At 36.3% G+C, this 21,823-nt stretch overlaps 1 protein-coding gene across 1 annotated transcript in view; it reads right to left on the bottom strand.

The window, feature by feature from the left end:
• Positions 1–1,050: 1,050 nt before the first annotated feature.
• Positions 1,051–21,823, bottom strand: part of LOC148045354 (uncharacterized) — a 41,431-nt gene continuing 20,658 nt past the window's right edge. The window contains exons 6-11 of the mRNA XM_087715777.1: positions 20,781–20,959; positions 11,201–11,358; positions 9,746–9,788; positions 5,934–6,120; positions 3,939–4,074; positions 1,051–1,331 (exon numbers count right to left, since the gene is read on the bottom strand). Of these exons, the coding sequence (XP_087571903.1) occupies positions 1,256–1,331; positions 3,939–4,074; positions 5,934–6,120; positions 9,746–9,788; positions 11,201–11,358; positions 20,781–20,959 (779 nt within the window). The 3' untranslated portion in view covers positions 1,051–1,255. The remainder of the gene's footprint in view (positions 1,332–3,938; positions 4,075–5,933; positions 6,121–9,745; positions 9,789–11,200; positions 11,359–20,780; positions 20,960–21,823) is intronic.

The following is a 21,823-nucleotide window of genomic DNA, read 5'->3' on the forward strand; positions in this document are numbered from 1 at the left end:
CTGAAAGGATTTAAACTGACTTTGTACTTAATTGTCTTTCAACTTAAAGTAAAAGATCTTTGTGAGATTGTTCTCTTTAAAGGCGAGATGTCATGTTAAACTTTAGTCTTTTGTTCACACTAGGATCTCCGAACCACTTTATGCCTTTTAAATGTGTTTTTTTTAGCTAAAAGTAATATGTGCAATATTTAATTTTATATATGCTAACTAATGTTATTTTAGCACTCTTTGGGGGCTTTTTGCTGATACAGGATTGGAGCAGATGTTATTCTATTTGCCTTGAGTCAAGAAATGACTTATGGGTGAAGAACATTATATCTGTTAAATAAGAGGAGGCGAAGAGATAGCGAAATTGTTTATGTTTGTGCTGAGATGGAAATTTGCTTTTTTATTTGTTTGTCTTTTTGATTTGTATTCTTTTGTATTTGCTTTCCTGCAAGTTTCTATTTTTCTCTTTTAGTTTATATTATCTTTTACTAATGTAATTAAAATTTTAATAAAATTATTTTTAAAAAATAAGGAATAGAAAGTGGCAGAAGATTCCTCTTTCTTCTTATGTTACAGTCTGGTGAAGGCAGGGGATAAAAGATAGAACTGACAGCTGAACTGTCTTCTACTCAAGCAACCTTTGGATAGATCCCCAAACATTAAAACTATCCCTTATGATTTCATCAGAATTTGGAGGAAACTGTGAAGAGAGCATACCATCCCACCACTGTGAGAAACATCAGATGTTACAAGTAACAAGAGATAGCTATAATTAAGTCAGCAGCACTGCATGAGCACAAAATTACATGCTGCTATTTATAACAACTATTGTCCCATGAACACACTAAAAACTCTAGGGGTTAGTGGAAATAAGCAATATTATTCAGGAAAATGTCATTTTAATTTTCTAAAAGGAAATGACAACTCCAAAGAGAAACTAGCAAGCCTCCTCCGAGAATTAAGTTCTTAACAGTGAAAATGAGAGTGTAACAAGTTGTATACAAATGATGTAGATACTCAGTGTATTGTCTCAAATAATGAAAGAGAAGATGCTGAAATAAATACAGGGACATCGGAATGTACAGTTTTTAATTCATTACACTTCAAAAAAATATCAACAAATAGAGGATTTTTTACTCATGGGATACTAGGACACGATCAAGAATTTATGCCAGCAGCTGCGTTCATGTTCTGAAAATTCATAACAAAAGCTTAGTAGTTGTACAGAAGTCTCAGTTTTCCTTTCACATTGTACTTTTTATAGCAATCAATGCATGAAGTCTTCTGTGGCCTTGTTCCAAGGGAGCCATTTACTGACTGAAGCTCGCAAGGCACTGATCCACCTGGAAAAAAGGAGAAGTCAAAGCTGATCATTAACTGTATGGAATTTATCTAACTGCAAATTAAAACAAACATAATTACAACATAGCAAATGACATATCAAACATACCTTTTAAAAAAACCTGCATCACCAAGAACAGGAGCTTCCACTCTTGGCAACTTTAAGATGTGTGGACTTAAGTTCTCTAGCCATGAATTCTGGGAGTTGAAGTCCACACATCTTAAATTGCCAAGATTGGGAATTTGTGACCTAGAATGTCAAAATGCATCATACCCATTTGTTACCATCACACTTCATTCTTTGGATCAGTTTACAGAAAGTAGCTAACCTTTGCAAAGATTGCACAAATTGCAATATTTTTACATACTGGTACTACAGATATGTGCATTACCTTGAAATACATAAGCATTAATACTTCAAACCAAGAGATGAAAAAATCCTCCTGCTCTTTCACAGAACTGGCTGTACCTTAGCTTGTTTAAATGATTATTCACTTGACTAAATACTTTAAAAAAATCATCTGAGTTGATGGGTTAAATTCAGATTAAGTCAAGCTTAGTATAAACCCATGTAAATCCACAATATGTAAATTATTTTAATTGGGTCTATGCCAACTAAATATGGCTAAAGCTGGATTCAGTTGACTGTGTGAAAGACTTCTCAAGGGTATAGCTATCTATCTCATGAGACACACATCCCTTTTAAAGATTAATATAGCTTTAGGTTTATTATGCCAGCCTTTGCTATCACAATAACTCCAAAATCCCTACAAGCGTTGACTGAAGGGAACTGAAATCTAACACTTGTGGAGAATACCAAGTCTTCTCTATACAGGATACAGGATACTCTATGAAAGCATAAAGGCAGGGGTGAAATTCAGCAGGTTCTGACAGGTTCTGGATAACCAGTAGTGGGAATTTGGAGTAGCTCAGAGAACTGGCAAATACCACCTCTGGCTGGCCCTAGAGTGGGGTGGGAATGGAGATTTTGCAGTATCCTACCCCTGGAGTGGGGAGGGAATGGGGATTTTGCAGTATCCTTTTCCTGGAGTGGGGTGGGAATAGAGATTTTGCAGCATCCTTTCTCTGCCATGCCCACCAAGCCATGCCCACAGAATCGGTAGTAAATTTTTTTGAATTTCACCACTGATAAAAGGGCAAGATAATGTTTTGGGGTTCAGTGAACAGAGGAATATTACAAACTGGGCTTGGTTTTGTTATAGTTTGGCTTAGTTTTCATGACTCAAACAGGACAGACTCTGTCCTTAAGTCATTTCTGAGTACATATGAGAGACAAAAGAAATTTGGGGGCAGGGTGTCACATTGTCACTTAGATCTAAGGTTGTCCAGCCTGGCTTAAGAATTTCTCCAGGAAAACTTAGGTCATAATCAGTTCATTAATCTTTAATACCTTGTAGGATCATTGTTTTGAAGAACGGATCTAATCATTTTCAGATCTCCTAGAATTTCTATGAATGTATCCTAGACTACTTAATATTTGAAAGGCATCTTTTGTTTTTCCCCCAACAAAGAGCTTACATTTCTTCATTTGTTCTTGGACTTGATCCAAAGTTACCATTTACCCAGGCAGAACTTTAAAGGAAGACTGTGCTGTGGAACTATTAAATTACATTTTGTCAGCAGATTTGACTGCACTCTCTTAGCGCTTCTACTTGATTTTTCAATGCTAAATGTTAGATTAAAGTACGAGGGTAATAATAACTCAATTAGAGCTATTGTATAGAGTAACTTGCTGAATTTATTTGCAATTGGATATTACATAAGATATTTCTTTGCATTGCACAACATGAAGGGTACTTCTAATATTTGTTTATAGATATGTAAGTTTATATATAGAGAAAGATTTTTAAAATCCATTTTATATAAATTCATAAAATCTGGCAGTTGTGGATAATGCTTTTATTCAATGAAGTGAGTTGCAGCCCATGACAACTACAAAAATTATCTTTAAAGACCAACATATTTTTATTTGAAAACAATTGGAGCATCCTTTAAAATAATTAGGCTTTTTCATAATTTATCCCTGCTTCCATATTTGTAAGAGATATATAGTAATAGTATTCATACTTTGAGAGCCAATTTGGTGTAGTGGTCAACGCACCAGACTAGAAACCGGAAGACTGTAGGTTTTAGTTCTGCCTTAGGTATAAGCTGAGTGACCTTGGGCCAATCCTTATATACAGTGGTGAAATTCATTTTTTTTTTTTTACTATTGGTTCTGTGGGCGTGGCTTGGTGGGTGTGACAGGGAAAGGATACTGCAAAATCCCCATTCCCTCTCCATTTCTGGGGAAGGATATTGCAAAATCTCTATTCCCACCTCACTCTGGGGCCAGGCAGAGGTGGTATTTTTTGGTTCTCCGAACTACTCAAAATTTCCGCTACAGGTTCTCCAGAACCTGCAAGAAGCTGCTGAATTTCACCTCTGTGTATATAAATAAAATAAAACAATTAAAGGAAAAGTTTCCAAATCATTTTGAACTTCTGTGTAATTTTTTCTGCACATACAGTGAAGTATAAACAGGCAACTAGAAATATACTAGAGGAAAAAAAAAAGCAAATAGTTGGAAAAAAGATGAAATGATTTACCGTTGGTTTTCATTAACACTTTCGGCACATAAGTAGAAAGTAGTAAACTCTTCTGAAGGTGGCTTTACTTCAATCACAGATCTTCTGGAACCAAGGCTTTGTTCACTCACAGTGTAGCCCTGCAAATAAATTCCCCCTAAAAAAATAAGATAATAAATAAATGGCAAGGAATACTAGAAAAATTCCAAAAGATGTAATGGCAAAGACTCCCACTCATACTTTAAAAGACTATTAACAGGGGTGGGATTCTAACAGTTTGGACTGGTTTGGGCAAATAGGTAGCTCCTAAGATCAGCTGGGAGAGAACCGGTTCTCTCCCATGAGCAAGTGAGCCCGCCTGTCCATGTTCTTTACGTGGATTGCTGTACCTCGGCTGTTTTCCTTCCCAAGCAGTAATCCGGAAGGTAAGTCTTCTCTAAACTGTGCACATACACGCAGTGCTCAGCGCACTCTCAGCGCAAGCTCAGCAAGCCAATTGTTAAACCGGTAGGATCCCACACCTGGCTATTAAGACTACCAGTTAATTCAGACTATTATATTTGGATTATGAAAAGTCTGAACACCAATCTGGGAAAGGACTGTTGAATTAGAGTTTCATGCTGACTTGCAGACAATTGCTTCATAAGATACAGATAGCTGCAGAATTCAGCAATTCTGAATTTTAGTATTTTAAAGCAGGATTGCTCTGTCTGAAGACTAGCATATAACTAGGAGTCACTCTATCTCAAGAGACGGTTTCATCAGTATGAGGAAAATGAACATATGAATCTGGGCTTTGAGGAGATATGAAAGAAAAATCTGGAAAAAAATTATAAAATATATAAACATGACTAACTTAAGCTACAGTTATTTATTTATTTAAACATTTAATTTTTCTGACTAGTCACTCAGCCACGAATCTCTGGGCAGCTTATGAAAGTTAAAACAACAAAGTCACAATCATGACCGCAGAGATAACTACCCTCTTGAAGCCCATGAGATGATTTGCGTAACAGATAGGACCCAAAGCACACTACAGTTCTAGGGGATCCCACAAGCCAGGGCCCTTGGCTCTGATTGCTACCTTCTGCCAAAACTGACTGATAAATGCAACACAAAAATGGGTTTTCTGCCTGGAAGACATGTATGTATGTATGTATGTATGTATGTAGATAGATGATAGAGAGATAAAGAGATAGAGAGATAGATAAGAGATATAGATATAGATATATAGATATATAGATATATATATATATATAGATATAGATATAGATATAGATATAGATATAGATATAGATATAGATATAGATATAGATATAGATATAGATATAGCTATAGATATAGCTATAGCTATAGCTATAGCTATAGCTATAGCTATAGCTATAGCTATAGCTATAGATATATAGATATATAGATATATAGATATAGATATATAGATATAGATATAGATATATATGTCACATATATATATGTGTGTGTTTGTGTACACACACACACACACATATACACACACACATTGAAATAGTACAGAGAAAACAATAATGAAAGAGAAAAATAAGAGAAAAGGTGCAATAATGTGTGTGTGTGTGTGTGTGTGTGTGTTCTAAGTCATGTGGTTATGGCCATCATCTACACATCTACATTTCTCTATATTTCACCAAAATCTTTTTTCGGCTCTAATATACTCAGATGCTAAATAGAAGGCTGTCCTCACACATTTAGCATATGGAAGATGCAATCAGCTGTCCCATTCGCTATAATCATTTCTAAATATGTATGTTATAAAACTACCTTACATATTTTAAGAAGGATAAAAAATAAATCAGTGGGAGAAGGTCATTGCTTTTTCTAGCACAATTCAAAAGGCTATGGAAGTTTATATAAGATTAGAATTATAATATTACCATTAACACAATGTTACAAGATATTGTAAACTATTTCATGTAACTCAGGGGGAAACAAACTATTTCTTTAAAGAGAAAAAAGGATGCAAGACAGAAAGGCAGAGCCACCTACCAACAGCATGTGTGGAACGTATGCTAGCATAAAAATATAAACAGCCATCTTTCAAAATGCAATAATGTTGAACCCATATATTCTTGGTTTTGTCCAGCTGGTGGAGGAGCCCCAAGCACTCTGGGTTTTTGATAGCAAGTGGTGGAAGGCTTGTATTGTGCATGGTGACATCTTCCCACACATGGTTCTGTATGTTAACATTAGAAAATAAGTCAATTTTTCCCTCTTGTACAGAAATTGCTGACATGAAAACATCTCTACATGTATTTAAAAGTGGACCAATCAAATATTTGTTCAGCATGCAACAAATACCTTTCATTTTTAGGGCTAAACGTCTGTCATATCCAATTTGTGTTCTTCTATCACAAGAACGTCTACTACATTCAATTCTTAAACATCATTACATTTGCTATAAGTGGCCATTTCATGACGTCAAGAAATGCTTATTTGATATATTGAGAAATACATCTAATGGTAGTAGAAATTTTGCTTAATTAGTGAAATGAAGGTATTTCTTAATTCAACTGATAATTATTAAATGAGGTAATTAAAATGTAACCTCAGAAACTATTTTTAGGCATCAACATTGATTCTGGAGCATGCTTATAAATCAATTTCATGACATCTAAGTCTCTTGAAAAAAATCATTTATCATAAATTCCTGTGGATTGCAGCTGATAAAGCAGCTCTAATCCATGACATTTTATTACACATAAGTTTCCAAGTTTTTAAAATGTCACAGAAGTTTGAGAAGTTTCTAAGGGGCAGCTCTGTCATGGACACAGTTAGATGATTGAGCATCCAGTTGCAGTTATTTCTCACTGTCAAGGATGAGCCATGTTATTATACTGACTCATGTTTCAACCCTGAGCTGAAATACTCACAAGCCATTTTCATTTATTATGGTTTGTTGCAGTGTGACATCCAGATATTCAGACTAGATTTGGCATTTTTATCCACCTTTCAATTCTTCCCAAGGATCTGAAGATATGCAGATGTTTACGTTTGATGGAGTTACAAATATCGTTCAGGATGTAAGCTGTTCTGGTAAAGCTGCCTTTTGCAATTTGCTGATGGTGATTTTGTTAATGCCAATGGTGTTCAAATGGCTCAAATCTCATTGTGTTGGGATTGCACCCACGGAGTTTATTACCATCGGTACTACCTTTGCTTTGTTCTGCCACCGTTGTTCTATTTCTATTTGAAGCTCTTTGTATTTTGTTTCCTTTTCCTTTTCTATTATTACTCTTTTTTCCAGACAGAAAATAAGTGATAAGCTACTTCTGAGAGAGAGCGTAATTTTTATTGGCACATTTAAGGGATCACCGATTACTGTACGAAACAAGAATGCATAAAAGGCTTTGAGCCAATTTAATGTAACAGTTAAGTTATCAAGTTAGAAACCAGGAGACTGCATTTTAGTCTTGCCTTAGGCCAGAAAGACCTAGGGTAACTTTGAGGCAATCACTCTTTCTTAGCCCACAACTTCAGGTTTCGAAAACAAGCTGGTCAATCAATTCTTGTTGCAATCAATGGATCAATACTCAATTAATAAAAAAGAGGGGGGGCTGAATGTGTGGGAAAACACTAGGAAGAAAACAAAATGGCTATAATAAGGCCATTAATTCCAGAAGTTTATTTTTTATTGCATTTACTGGCCATCCCTCTTCAGATACTCTGGGAAGCTTATGAGTATATATGTGTGTATGTGTTTGTATACAGTACATGCTAGGCGTGGGTTCCTGAGCCGGTTAGCACCAGTTCGCTGCGTGCGCGCCAGCTGTGCACGTTTGATTAAAAATTGCTCTGCATATGTGCAGAACCATGCAGCAATGGCAGAAGACACCGGAGAACCAGTTCAGGGGCATATCAGTCCTGGGTCACTGCCAATTTTGTGACCCAGGCCTGAATTCTACTACCGGTTCAGCTGAACTGGGCTGAACTGGCAACAACCCACCTCTGGTACATGCATACATACAAACACACAAACACACAGAGTGAATTAGTGAGAATGTCAAACCCTGAAGATGTCACATATAAGGAGTCGTACAGCATCTCTCCCTACTAATCAACACTAATTGAAATCAAACAAAGAATGGAGGAGAACCACTGTAAAACAATGCCTCTCGCCCCAATCCCAGATGCTGATCTAAAAGAATATAGTGATTGATCGTAATGAAAATTGCAAAAAAATCAAGGCACATCTGAATGCATGGATCAGCCCATCCCATCTCCATCACAGATCCTACTTCCTTCCAGTCTTAATAAGAGAAGGTTGGAGACCAGACAATAGTTGTTCAGAATTGTTGGGACTGGGTCTGGGTTTTTGAGGAGAGTGTGGACTAGAATTTCTTCAAAACCAATGGTGCCATCTTCTCAAAACAGCTGTCACCTTTCTATAAACTCAATTACAGGTCACTTCCCAGGTGACTATCCAGGAGGACGTGATCTAGCAAGTACATGTGTCAAGGTAACAGATTCAAGAACAGATTGAAGACCTCTGTCCATTTCCTCAGGAGCACAGAATAAAACACATTTGAGATAACCCCACAAGGCTTTTGCCCCAGACCCTTCAACTGGAACTGACCAATTGGACTCCAATACTGAGTGGGTCTGAGCAAGTTTATTTGTAAAATATCCAGAATATTCCTCATAAGAGTCCTAGAGATGATATTATGGCCTGTCATTCCTCATCAACACCTGAGTTGTTATAAGTGTCTGCCAGGCAGGGTACTAGCAAACACAATAAGGATGGAGAAATGAGAACATTTAAACATCTTTATAACTACACATGCTTGCTTGGATTCATTCTTAGTCTTCCTCCATCCAGGCATCTCTTTATATACTTTATTTCTTGAATTATTAAAAAAAAAAAAAAAACCCAAGACGTATCCCAATATTGGCACACTGTGAGAAGCTGTGTAGGGGCAATCTGATCTAAGGCCCCAGCAACATACACATTTCAGGATGCCATCTCAGCCAAACAGCCCACCATACCCTCAGGGAAAAGCTCCATTTTTTTCTGGAACCCTATTGTATCAGAACTCTGTGCCTTGCAGTGTGGGTGGCACCAGTGAGCCAAAAAGTAATCGGAAAGTGATCTGATCTTGACAATGGATTGATGATTATGTTTTCCAAACCTAGGTCATGTAAACTGCCCCAAGACAAAAACTTGCTTTAGTGTGCAACCTTTAGTATGCTTGGGACCTGATGACTTGAACAGGTCCATAGTTGCCATGAAAACCAGGACCTATTAAGCTACTCCAAACTCAATGTCACTGGGCAGCAAATTGAAATTTCCAAGTATTGCAAGGCTAAGGGTTTCAACATCAACCCAGCAATGGAACCAGAAGCTCAGGCAGGAAAGATACTGTGCAGCAGAGAAGATAGTACAACAGCAACAGACTTCTTCAGATAGTCCCTCATTTGGTTATCTTCAGGGCAGATCCTCTGAGGGTCAACATAAAACCAAAGTAGCCACATCTCTGAGAGGGGAAAGACCTGTCTTGGCTTACCCAGATTTCAATGATACAAACCAGGTCAGCTCTATCATCCATTATCAAATCATGTATAAGGACAGCTTTATTACAGAGTGACCTGGCATTCAACAGCCAGAATCGTAGCCAGTTGTAATGTGGCTTTTAGAGGAGTTCCAATGTTGGACATTGGGATTGTAATTCAAACAGTGAGCCTGGCATCTTTAAAAGTGATCGACCCCCAGCATCCCTTCATATCTGCCCTGAGGTTCCAGTTTCCCCTAACCTGTACATCAAACAATAAATTTACTTTTAGTATTTAAAAAATCATATTACCTGATGAATAGGATGTGCAGCTTTTTCCATGATATCTACCCACCTTTGGGAAAAAATACAAAAATGTATAGTTTTGTCTGGAAGAAAAGAGTTATGCATTGACTAACCGCAGTTGAAAAGCTTATGCAAGAAAAGATTGAAGCCCCTTGAGCTGCGCACATTTGATATTTCTCCACTTGTTTAGTCCAAAAGAATGGATGGTAACCCACTGGCACACCTAGTTCCTTCTCTGAGTTTTGAATTTAGCATACACATTTGCTAAAGTGAGTGAGTTTGATGTGGTGGTTAAGGCATATAACTAGAATCTGGGAAACTGTGAGTTCAAGCCATCCCACCCCTTGCCCCTGATATGAAGCTAACTGGCTAAACTTGGGCCAATCACTGGCAGGCAATTCTATGAAGCAAGCAATGGCAAACTACTTCCAAAAATATTGACAAGGTAACTGCAAGAACTAAACCAGGTAGTTACCATGAGTCAACATTGATTCAAAGCACCAAACAAACAAACAAACAAACCCCCATTGTGCGCAAGTAGAGCAGTTAAGATTATCTAGATCCACGTAATAAAACAAATCTGTTTTGTTAAGAAACCTGCTTTGAGGTAAAGCTTGCCTCCTCATAGTGAGGGTGTGGAGAGGAGAAGGAAGAAAATTTTGTTCTTTCAGTAGGTAGAAGGCTGAAGACAGAGCCTAAAAGTAACAATCTTTCAATCAGACAAACGCAGTGTACAGGTAGTCCTTAATTAGCAACTGCCTTGTTTAATAATCGTTTGCAATAATGATAATGATTAAAAAGTAACTTTACGACCATCTTCACATTGCAAAGCAAAAGAAAGGTGAAGTTCATAGCCACAATTACAGTTTCACTTAGAAACCACTTCACTTAACTACCCAGTTACTGGTTTTGGTTCTGGTTACTAAATGAGAGCTATCTGTAGAGACAGAGTGGAATGAAATGAACATTCCTTGCTATTAACTTGATCATCAGTACTGCTAGTGGTCAGTAACAGGGATGGTGCTTGTGTGTGTGTGTGGTGTGTGTGTGTGTGTGTGTGTGTGTGTGTGTGTGTGTGTTAGTATAGAGGAAAGCCTTACATCCTTCTTGTGCTTCTGAACTTTCGATAGAGCTCTTGTTTGTCACATGAAAAAAAAATAGAATCTTGGACCAGATATAACTCTGATGTGATCTGACAGAACTGCTACATTAAAGAAAAAAGAGAAATGATTCCAAGCCCCCCCCCCCCCAAAAAAAAACCCCACCACCCTACTGGGAATAACAAAATGCTAACAGAGACAATCCTTGCCAGAGAAAGAGAGAACTGTAATTAAGTCTGAGTGCCATATGTTAGTTCTCCCTCCCTTCCACAACAGGCTGATGAGTATTCCTGTTACATAACTTAATAAATGCAACACACACAAAAAGAGAAAATGTGCTAATTTAGTGAGTGGAATGTACCTCTTCATTTCTTGGGCTGATGTAGCGCGGAAATAAAAAACCCTGTTTCCAGCCCGAGGAACACATTTAAATGCAAAAGGCTTGCCCAGGCTGTTATCCATGCCAATTTCAGCACCTTCAACCTTTGTTACTTCCAGTGGTCTGCATTTTCCTTCGTCCTACAACAAAACCAACACATTCAAGCTTGAAGAGTGCTTATGATGCAACTTTAATTGCCAGAGGATGAAAGGCAAAGTCTTGCTTATGTAGCAAGACTTGTTTATCTAATCCTAATTTAGACAAATTGTGAAACACTTATACTTCTATCTCAATATTCTATATTTTCTAATAGCACAGCTTGGAAAGATGAGGCCAATTCCTCGGGCCATATTCCTTCACTTTCATTATCAGTGCCATGATAATATTTTTAAAGTTTACAGACTATGTTGGATGACAATGGGCCGCATAATGTTGCCTTGCGATCAAAAATAAATATTTTCAATCTAGTTGGACAATAGTAATTTGATTTTATAATTGACAGGTTATTGCAACATATTTGTAAATCAATTGTGGTTCCCAAATAAAGTCAAAAAATAGAGTTTAATAAGGAACTAGTCCAATATGCAGTTGAAATTGAATAGGATTTAAATGTGATAAGACCAGGGATATCAGATCCTGTCCCTCCTCCCCTATTAAGCAAACCAATCTCCTACAATTGAATTTAGGAAGAGTGATGAGGAGAAAAAATCCCTTCAAAATGTTATGCAGGTTCTGTTTCATGAGCAATCAATTTTTCTTTCTCAATCTTGATCATTTTACATGCTGGTGTTTATTTAATCGAAGAGGTAGCAGGAACAAACATAATTCAAAACTTTTGCCATCAAATATATATTTTTATAATTGAGAGAAAGGGAGGGATCTCAAATTGAATAGTATTATAGTCAACATTCATAACATTTTTAAATAAACTTTTGTTCTGACAAATGCCCTGGCTTCCAATTTGCTTCTGGATACAATTCAAGATGCTATATTACTTATAAATATATGGCATGGAACCAGAGTATTTATATGGCTTCTTTTTAGCTGTAGGAAAGTGTTTTTTTTTAAAATAAAGACACTACATCTGGGTTGACTAAATTAAGACAACCATTTGATGACAGCAAAGCATTAGAATTTGTTTTTTTTTTAGAAACATTGCTCTAGTTATTTTTCTCTAGGGGTTCTGTAAGACTAAATTGCAATTCAAGGTTCATTGATCAAACATTATCACACGGATTTAGCAAAGTACTGTGAAAACTGTACATAGTATAGTATTTCACATTTTATAACTACAGAATAAAATTTGAGCACAATGTGTATGTTTTACTTTATTGAATTTTAGTTTACTGTTTTGTTCCAACTTCATTTCTAGTCCACAGTCCCTTGAAACCATTTGAAAATTGGCCATGTGTTCATGTTCAATTCTCTAACTTTTGAACACTGTGTATGTGCATCACTATCAGCCAATCAGTGTTTCTTTCAGCTGACCAATTGGCTACTGCAGCACTTAATAAAAATATATTGAGATTGCTATTTTAAACTGGTGACATTGCATAAATATATATTGGTCCAGAAATGCTTCTGGAGCAAAGCAAATATAGAAAGGCTTTAGAATGGCTCTTAGTCTATTCAAGTTGGCTTAATTTTATTTAGTACTGATAGAAAATATGGTAAATTAATTGTATTTATTTGTGTGTGTGTCTGTAAACATATAATTTGTGCAAAAGTGTCCAGTTGTAAAAAGTTCACTTTCAGATTTTGATGAAGTTTCTGATAAATTATAATTTATATTCAATAATTATTGAATTTGATGTACAGCTTTCCTACGTAAAAACTAAAGAGTTAATATTTTATTAAAAATTTTGGCTAGATAAATTCTTAGAAAACAGTTCACTTCAAATGCTTAGGCATTTATACACACAGACATACATACAAATCTTGTGGTTAATTCTAGCCAGATAACTGTAGTTTTATTTATATATTATTATATTTAGCTAAAATAAAACTGGACAGCTGTGATTTCATCAATGTGAAGAGTTGTATTTGATGCTTGCACAGTACATTTCTTCTTTAAAAAAAAAATCCAGAGGATAAGCAGCACATTTTTATTATGATCCTATGAAAAGGGATTTTATTTGCCTAGAACTCCCTTTACAAACCCAATGAGGCTATTATAGTCTTTTAAAAAAGAAAACTATCTCACGTTATTTAGCTTTATTTGTTGAAACCCAAATGTAAACCAACGGTGAAATAAAAATGAAGAGAAATGGCCAATAACTTAGAAGCAGGATGAAAGCAAAAAAAAAAAAGCTTCTGTTTTAAATGTCAGAGGTCCTCTATTTAATTCTTTACATCTCTAGATACTAATCTGATTCTCTGAAGAGTCACAAGTCCTACTTACAAAATGCAAGTGTTGCCATCTTACAATGTAGGTTCCTGATTCATATGGAAATCATAAAACGTGCAACCCAAATACCAAGATTTATTTTTCTATGAACATAAGTTATTTGAATAATGCTGCCTGGGGTGGTGGATGTGCTTTATCAAATCACTTACATAGTAAGTTATGCTTTTTTAAAAATGACATTGGAACAGAGATTTTCCTGATCAACGTCTAGGTCAGCATTTATTAATCTTGGCAGCTTAGAGATGGCTGGACTCCAATTTCCAGAATACTCCAGCCAGCTTGAAGTCCACCCATCTAAAAAGCTGCTAAGGTTGAGATATACTGTTCTATAGAATTGAAAATTAAAGGAGCCCATTATATTTCTTAATATTAAAGCAGTTTCACATTTTCCGGGAATTAATAATGGGAGATTAAGATATTAAGAGGCCTCTGTGCATCAGCTGGCTAGAGAATAGAGTCCCCTGAGATTAGTATGAGGTACATTTCAACAAGATTTCTCGGGATTGCATTATAAATGACTGTAAAGAAAAATCCAAAGGGCCTACTGAAAGTACAATAGCTTAGAAACAAAGTACTTGATCATGGATGGCTGATTAAGAGATAGTCAGGTGCAGCCTCTCTAACTCAGATGGTCTCTTGAAGTTTAGGCTCCAGTTCTCAGAATTGTCAGTAATGGTTACATTAGCTAAGTAATTATGGGAGGGAAAGGCCTTAGCTCTGGAGGACCCTCAAGCTGAGGAAGTCAGTTCAAGTGGCAGAATAGAGGAGGAAGAGTTATAGTGGCGGATTCTACCTCTACTATCTATCCAGTCTAGATGGAAACCAGTGTGCAAAGATGAGGAAGAGTGACTTATTTAGCTTTCCCATGAAAGTTCATCTGGAGATCCTGTTATTGGGAAACAAAGTGTTGAAAACAACAACACTTTGCCAGACTATATGGGCCAAATTTGCTTTCAGCAAAAAAAATGTCAAGGATTGTTTCTATTTAATTTATATAAACAAAACAAAACTAAACTAAGCTAAACTAAGCCAAGCCAAGCCAAGCCAAGCCAAGCCAAGCCAAGCCAAGCCAAGCCAAGCCAAGCCAAGCCAAGCCAAGCCAAGCCAAGCCAAGCCAAGCCAAGCCAAGCCAAGCCAAGCCAAGCCAAACCAAACCAAACCAAACCAAACCAAACCAAACCAAACCAAACCAAACCAAACTCTTCTGCTTCCAATTGAATATTTTGCTACAGCAAAACATTTTGCTGTATGCAAAACATATAGCATTTGTATTATATTTTTCTGTAGGTCATCTTCATGTTGGGATTAATTTGTTACAGTTATTAGTACTACATGCTGTGTTTCATGATCTCAGCAGAATTTAGTTGCTTCAGGAAGAGGAGAATGCAGAAATGCAAGTGGTTCATGGTGGGATTCTTGGTGTTCCTTTTTAATATTTCAAAACATATAAATGTTCAGAAAAATCTGTGCAAGTTGAGAGAAGCTGGGCTTCTGCTTAGCTTTCATGAATAAGCAGAGATGGACATCTATTCTTAATGCAGACATGGGCATCTATTCTTAATTACAATGATTAATATATGAATGTACATCATGATATAGAGTAGTGTGGTGGCCTAGAGGTAGAGCTCTCGCCTCACGATGTGAGTTCAATCCTGGGTAGAGGCAGATATTTCTTTCTCTGGGCACACTGAGAATATATGTGCTGGGGAAAAAAAACCTCTGCATTGGTGACAGGAAGGGCATCTGGCCAGTAAACACTCAGCTCCATTCAGTTGCCCAATCTCCATTACGTAAGGGATTAAAAGAGGAGGAGGATGATGTTCATATAGCAGCGCCCGCTCATTTGGGATATAAAATAGTTTCTTTAATACTTGTAATGTTTCTGATACTCAGGGACTTGAAATGAATGGGACCAACTCTTTTTGAGAAAAGAGTGACATTCCAATCTATTATTTCATATATCTGTTTGCTTTCTAAGCCAAACATTTAAAAGGTACATTGTGGCTTCCACCAATAAAAAAAATGAATAATTTCCTAATAAGACAAAGGAGAAGGATTGAGGGAGGGAAGGATCATGGCAACTGGAAAATACATTGTGATTTACACTTCTGTGGATTACAGCCCAGATAGACTCTGGGAGATTAATTAGCAAATCTATTGACAGGCAGTGGCCATTTCAGAAGCTTTGTAAATGAAATAGATAGTAGGATGCTTGTAAAGAATAGATGCCTCTCTGCCTGTGGCGGATAAAGCTCTTTGTCAGAATGTAATGCAAATGTACATTGTACCTCTTGGAGCAACAGCATGGACCAAAATCTATTTATAGTTAAGCCTTCTTTAAGGAAAAGCACTTAGCAATGAATATAGCGGCTTGAAGGAAGAAGGGCATGGGTGGAATAATGTGAAAGGATTATACACAATAAGGCAGTATTATCTCCTCTGGTTTCCCCTGAACATAAAAAATAAAAAGCGTTGCATTGCATTGGTAATTTATTCAATATGATTGGGAAATGGCACATGAAATAGATTAGAATTGGACAATGTTGTCTGGTTTCTTTGTAATTTACCCACCAGATGTTTACACTGACAATTCTCACCAGGCGAGATGCTATGTTGGGTGGGAATGTTTTATGCTGGATGTACTATAGATATATAGATGTATGGAAAATTTTGGAACTGGCAGACGATTCCCCTTTTCATTCAGTTAAGCGTGAATCAAGTAAACACACAAAAAAGAATTACCAAGGGATCCACTTCGCTGTCATCTTCTTGAATATTTGGATGCTGATCTAAAAGTGATGTGTTTATGTGCATGCGGAAAAGAAATTTAGAAAAGCATCTAGAATAGTGGCCCCCAAACTTTTGGGCACCAAGGACCGGTTCCGTGGAGAAGAGTTTTTCTGTGGATCGTGGGGGTGGGGGGTGGGGGTTGGAGTAGGCAGGAGATAGTTTCGCATGCTGCCTGCATCCTGTGGGTTGGGATTCACTTGTTTGTGCGGCCTGGTTTCTGTCATGCTGGGGCAGTGGTGGGTTTCAAAAATTTTTCAAACCTGTGGGTGTGGTCTCCTTTGTCAGAGTGGCTTGCCGGCCATGTGTTTTCTTTCTTTCTTTCTTTCTCTCTCTCTCTCTTTCCTTCCTTTTGTCTCTCTGTCCCTTTTTCCTTTTTTTCTTTCATCTCTCTCACTTTTTCTTTCTTTTTTTCTTTTTTTCTTTCTTCCTTTCTTTTTCTTTCTCTTTCTCTCTCTGTGTGAGTCTGTATGTGTGTGTGTGTGTGCGCGTGTGTCAGTGGTGGGTTTCAAAAAAATTTGGAACCTCTTTTGTAGGTGTGGCCTGCTTTCTGATGGAACCTCTTCTAACCATTCGGTAGATTTGACGAACCGGTTCTACCGAACTGGTGCGAACTGATAGGAACCCACCTCTGTGCTGGGGCTGGTGCCAGCGCACCGACCGGTGGTTGGAGATCCCTGATCTAGAAGCCTGCTAAACTATGAACAGCTCAAAAGACTGAAATAAGATTATATATGTATTGAAGAGATATGTAATCAAGTAAAATCAGATGCCCAGATAAAAAAATGCAGTAAGCAGTAGTGGAATGTCTTTCGGTGATGTTTGAAAAATTATGGAAGACAGCCATGATGCCAGAGGATTGTAGAAAGGCCCAATGCTGTTGCTATCTTTTAAAAAGGCTTTAAAAAGGGGTTGTAACTACAGTCTGAAGGAGCTAGAGTAGGTTTATCAACAAAAAAAAAATCATGCTGATCTTCCTTTTTTGGGGGGGTGGGGGGTGGGGGGGGATAGAGTGAGTGACCAGTATAGTTGAATGTGGATGCACCATGCGTTGACTTCACCAAAAGAGAAAAATGTCAAAAGGGGATTATGCTATTATTATTCAGCTGATTTATTATATCCAATAAGTATTGTTGGGAGATGAACAATACTTCATTGCACAAATGTTGTTTCCAATTTAAAAATCTTAATTTTGAACCAAAATGAAACAAGAATTCCTGCTGTTTTCAGAGGGTTGATTTACTAGCTCCAATTTCATTAATCTTGTATTATCTGATTTTGGACAGTATTTATACAGGTAGTCTTCAACTTCCAACAGTTCATTTAGTGATTGTTCAAAGTTACAGTGGTATTGAAAAAAGTGACCTAACACTTGTGACCACTGCAGCATCTCCATGGTCATATGATTTACATTTGGATGCTTGACAACTGGTTCATATTTATATTTATTTAACCAATTCCAATATCACCTTTTCTGTCCTTCTGATAAACCAGATTCACTTAAGCACAGTGTTATTAAATTAACAATTACAGTGATTCACTTAACAAACGTGGCAAAAAAAGTCATAAAATTGGGCAGAACTCACTTAAATTTCTCACTTAGCAACAAAAACTTTGGGCTCAACTGAGGTCGTAAGTTGAGGACTACCTGTGTTTTGTTTCCTGTGCTTTGAGAAATATTTCTGATCAAAGTTCTCCACCTGCTGGACATTGTTTGTAATTAACATGCTATCTTTAAGAAAGTACTATAGTGTAAGATACATTGTAGTGTACATTGCTGAAAGTGAAGTAAAGTGCCCTCTAGCTGTGTTGTACCAGAACTCCATATTTACTAGTTAATCCTAGTTTAGGTATGATTCTTTTAAAATCAGATTTTATGGTTTGAAATTTGGCATAAATCAGATAAGTAGACAATCAGATATTACAATGAAAACAAGCCTTTTCTCCTTGAGCTACCAAATTAAAGTTCAAAAAAGTATAGGAATAGGACATGTTGGTTTGATTTTCATCATTATCATTTATATCACTGTAATAGAAGACACAGAATTCTTTCTGGGTTGGTAATATATTGCCCTTTTAATTGTATTGGAATATCATTTTCAAGTAAATTCAAGATCTAGTTTCTCTATACATTATTCATGATGAACAAAAAACTTGAAATTACAAGGATATTTGCAAATCATAAATCCTGTAAGAATTTTAAAAATAGATAAGATTGCAAAGGAGGATGGTGAAACTAGAGAAGCCTTAAACTATGGTAATAAATGATTATAGTGGTTGGGAAATTTGTTGAAAGTGTGTGTTAAGACTGTATTCGTGCCTGACAAGTAAACATATGAAAAGAGAAAAATTAAGAAGAGTGCAAAATCATGCAAAAGTTAGTTTGTTAAGTATACCTGGAAAGAAAAATCTGAGCAATAAAATTTGGAAAGTGCAGTGAAACTCTGTTTTGGGCTGTGAATATACAAGTCAGATTTTTGCTTTTTGACCGGTCAGTAAGGAAGGTATGAATGTATGAAAAAATGTGTTATGTGTTAATTTACAAAAAAAGAAAAAAAGTATATGATTCCAGAATGGTATGTATGAATATGGTACTGACGTTTTCTTGCTAAATGGAATAAAAACTAATATATGATGGAAGAGAAGCATCCACAACATAAGTAGAATGTTCACCAGTTAATAATAACATTGAGATCTATGATTTTCCTTTGGTCGTTTAATGATTTTACAGATAAATGTATAAGCAGTACTTGTGGTATACAGATGAAGCCATATGGTTGGCTGAGAACATAAAATATTTGCAGCAAATTTTATAGAGACTCTTTGTTGCAATAAAAAGAATGCATCTGAAAAAGAATGTATCAAAAAGAAACACATTCAAGTTATAAATGGAAAAAATATTAGAGCAAGTAAAGTGGCAGGGGATTTTACTAGTTCCCTTATAGTTGATTTATTAAGAGAGCACAACTAGAGGAGTGTGTCTCTGCTTCTGTGGCTTTTAATACTATTAACTAGGGTATGAAGAAAGAATAAATAAGTTGAAAGGAATTGAATGAGGAGAAAAGTCAGCGTTGGATGGAGTTCATGAGATGCACACAAATAAAAATATGAGATTTTAAAAATGAAAGGCAATATATGAACTAGCATTTGGACCCAGTAAAAAATATTTACCAAGACAGAAAGTTATGGAGAGGTATAGCTAATAATGTTGGTGTAAACTAGATTTAGTTAAATTTATTTTAATTGAAGAGTTTCTCAATTTCTTTTACTAACTCTTAATTATTTCCTGCACTTTGCATAACACCCCAAAAGGCAATAGTATAATTCATATATTTTATACCTATATGTGTAAGAAAAAAACTTTTTAATTTGTAACCAGTTTGCATGCATATTCAAGCTAATCTGAATTATTAAATTTGTAACATTGTGCTTGCTGTTGAGTGCAACAATAGTAAAAAGAACAAAACAGATTTGGTTTAACATTTGTTCTATTAAACCAAAACAGCAGGTAGGCATATTAAAATTCTCAGTTGTATAATGGAGTCTGTGGTAGGTTAATTCATTTAATAAGCAACCTATACTTTGAAGTAAATCTTTAATAAATATGTTTATCTCAAGTGTATCGGATAAGAAATATGAGAAATTGCTGAACACTTCAATCTTTGATCTAACACAGTATTATCTGCTCTTAACATAATTTTTTAAAAATATATATATTAGAGTTTTCCCACCCAATACTTTTGAAGTTGGATATGATAGATAATTAAAGTGAAGCATCCTGCACTCAAGATAATCTCATTTTGTACTGAAACACAATATATAATTTCATGAGCATTATGGGAAATTTCTGTACATGTGAACAATGGATGCATGCTAAAATTTCATCTATATTTAAAAAAAACCTAGATCTTTAGGAGCACCTGTTTCAAAAAAAACCTTTATGCTTTGCATGCAGCACCTTACATATTCCAAGATTCTATTTCACTGATGGCTAACCTTTTTATAAAGTCATGCCAAAATTGTGTGAGCACATCCAGACTCACGATGGAATGCGCCACACCCACCAGTGCATGCATGCACTCCCCATGTGCGGGGGGGGGAGTTTTTGCTGTCCCCAGACTCCGGAAGCTTTCCTGAAACCTGGGTAGGGCGAAAACGGCCTCCCCTGGCCTCAGGAAGGCCAAAAATCAGCTGGCTGGCACGCGTGTGTACGCCAGAGCTGAGGGCTGGTGTGCCAGCAAATATGGCTCTGCGTGCTACCTGTGGAATGTGTACTATAGGTTCTAATTGATACAATTATCAATGTAGTTCTATATTGAATGTCAAGAAACCCTTGCATTATAGATAATACTTTTGCACTTGTCTTACCTTTTTGTGTTTGTAATAATACAGGGAACCATCATGCTTTAATACAAACCACCTCTTTCTCCAGCCCTTCAGGATTCCAGAGTGGGTCCGTTTGTGAAGGTATCCTCGACATGTTGGACGAGGGATGTTGGGGCAACAACTGATATCAGAACCCACTAATAAGTTCAAGATATCAGGACCTGGAAAATTTGAGTATATAATAGCAATTTTTTTTTAAAAAAAACAGATTCTTCTATTGCACATAAGGAAGGTGACCAGACGTCCCGATTTCAGTGGGACAATCACGCTTTATAACAATTTGTCCCGTACCATTTTTAAAAAGTCCCAATTTTTTGGCTTCATGTTGAAAGCCCAGTGGATTTGCTTAAGAAATCCTAACCAGGGAAAGACAAAAGACACCCTGTCTAACCTCTCTCTCTGTCTCAGTACTTTCATTGAAGATATTAAAATGTTAAAGCAACAAAACGGACCCCCCCACGCCCCTTTTACCTCATTTTATAAGAAAAAATGACCAAGTACCATAGAGCTCCAGGAAACACTTGGCTAGAGGGGCCGCGAGTGTTACTTCCTGGATTTTCCAGAGGGGAGGGGCACGGAGGTTGGAGGTCTGCTCCAAAATGGTGGCAAAATTTCTTTGAAAAATATTTCCCTGACTAATTTCACCATTTCAATTTGCTCAGTTCTTTGTATTAACATCTACATCATTCTGGGTTGACTTGTAGTGCAAGCCTGCTGGTAAGTGAGCTGGGTTTTTTTGTTTTATTTTTTTAATGTATTTTAAAATAATATTTTATTTATTGTGCATAGGATTTTTTAAAATTCTGTGTGGATTCTTTTTTTAAATTGTCTTAGATTATTTAAAAAAAGATTCTACCAAAATAAATTGAAGTGAAACCATGTTTAAAAATTCTATGCACAATACTTTGAAATATATTGTGCATAGAAAGAATAGTTTGAAATGTTTTACTTCAATTTACTCTGTGTGGATTCTTTTTTTAAATTGTCTTAGGCTATTTAAAAAAAGATTCTATCCAAAATACAAA

Source organism: Thamnophis sirtalis, unplaced genomic scaffold, assembly GCF_051295495.1.
Source record: "Thamnophis sirtalis isolate CommonGarterSnake01/CBP01778 unplaced genomic scaffold, rThaSir2_p1.2 scaffold_5, whole genome shotgun sequence".
Taxonomy (NCBI): Eukaryota; Metazoa; Chordata; class Lepidosauria; order Squamata; family Natricidae; genus Thamnophis; species Thamnophis sirtalis.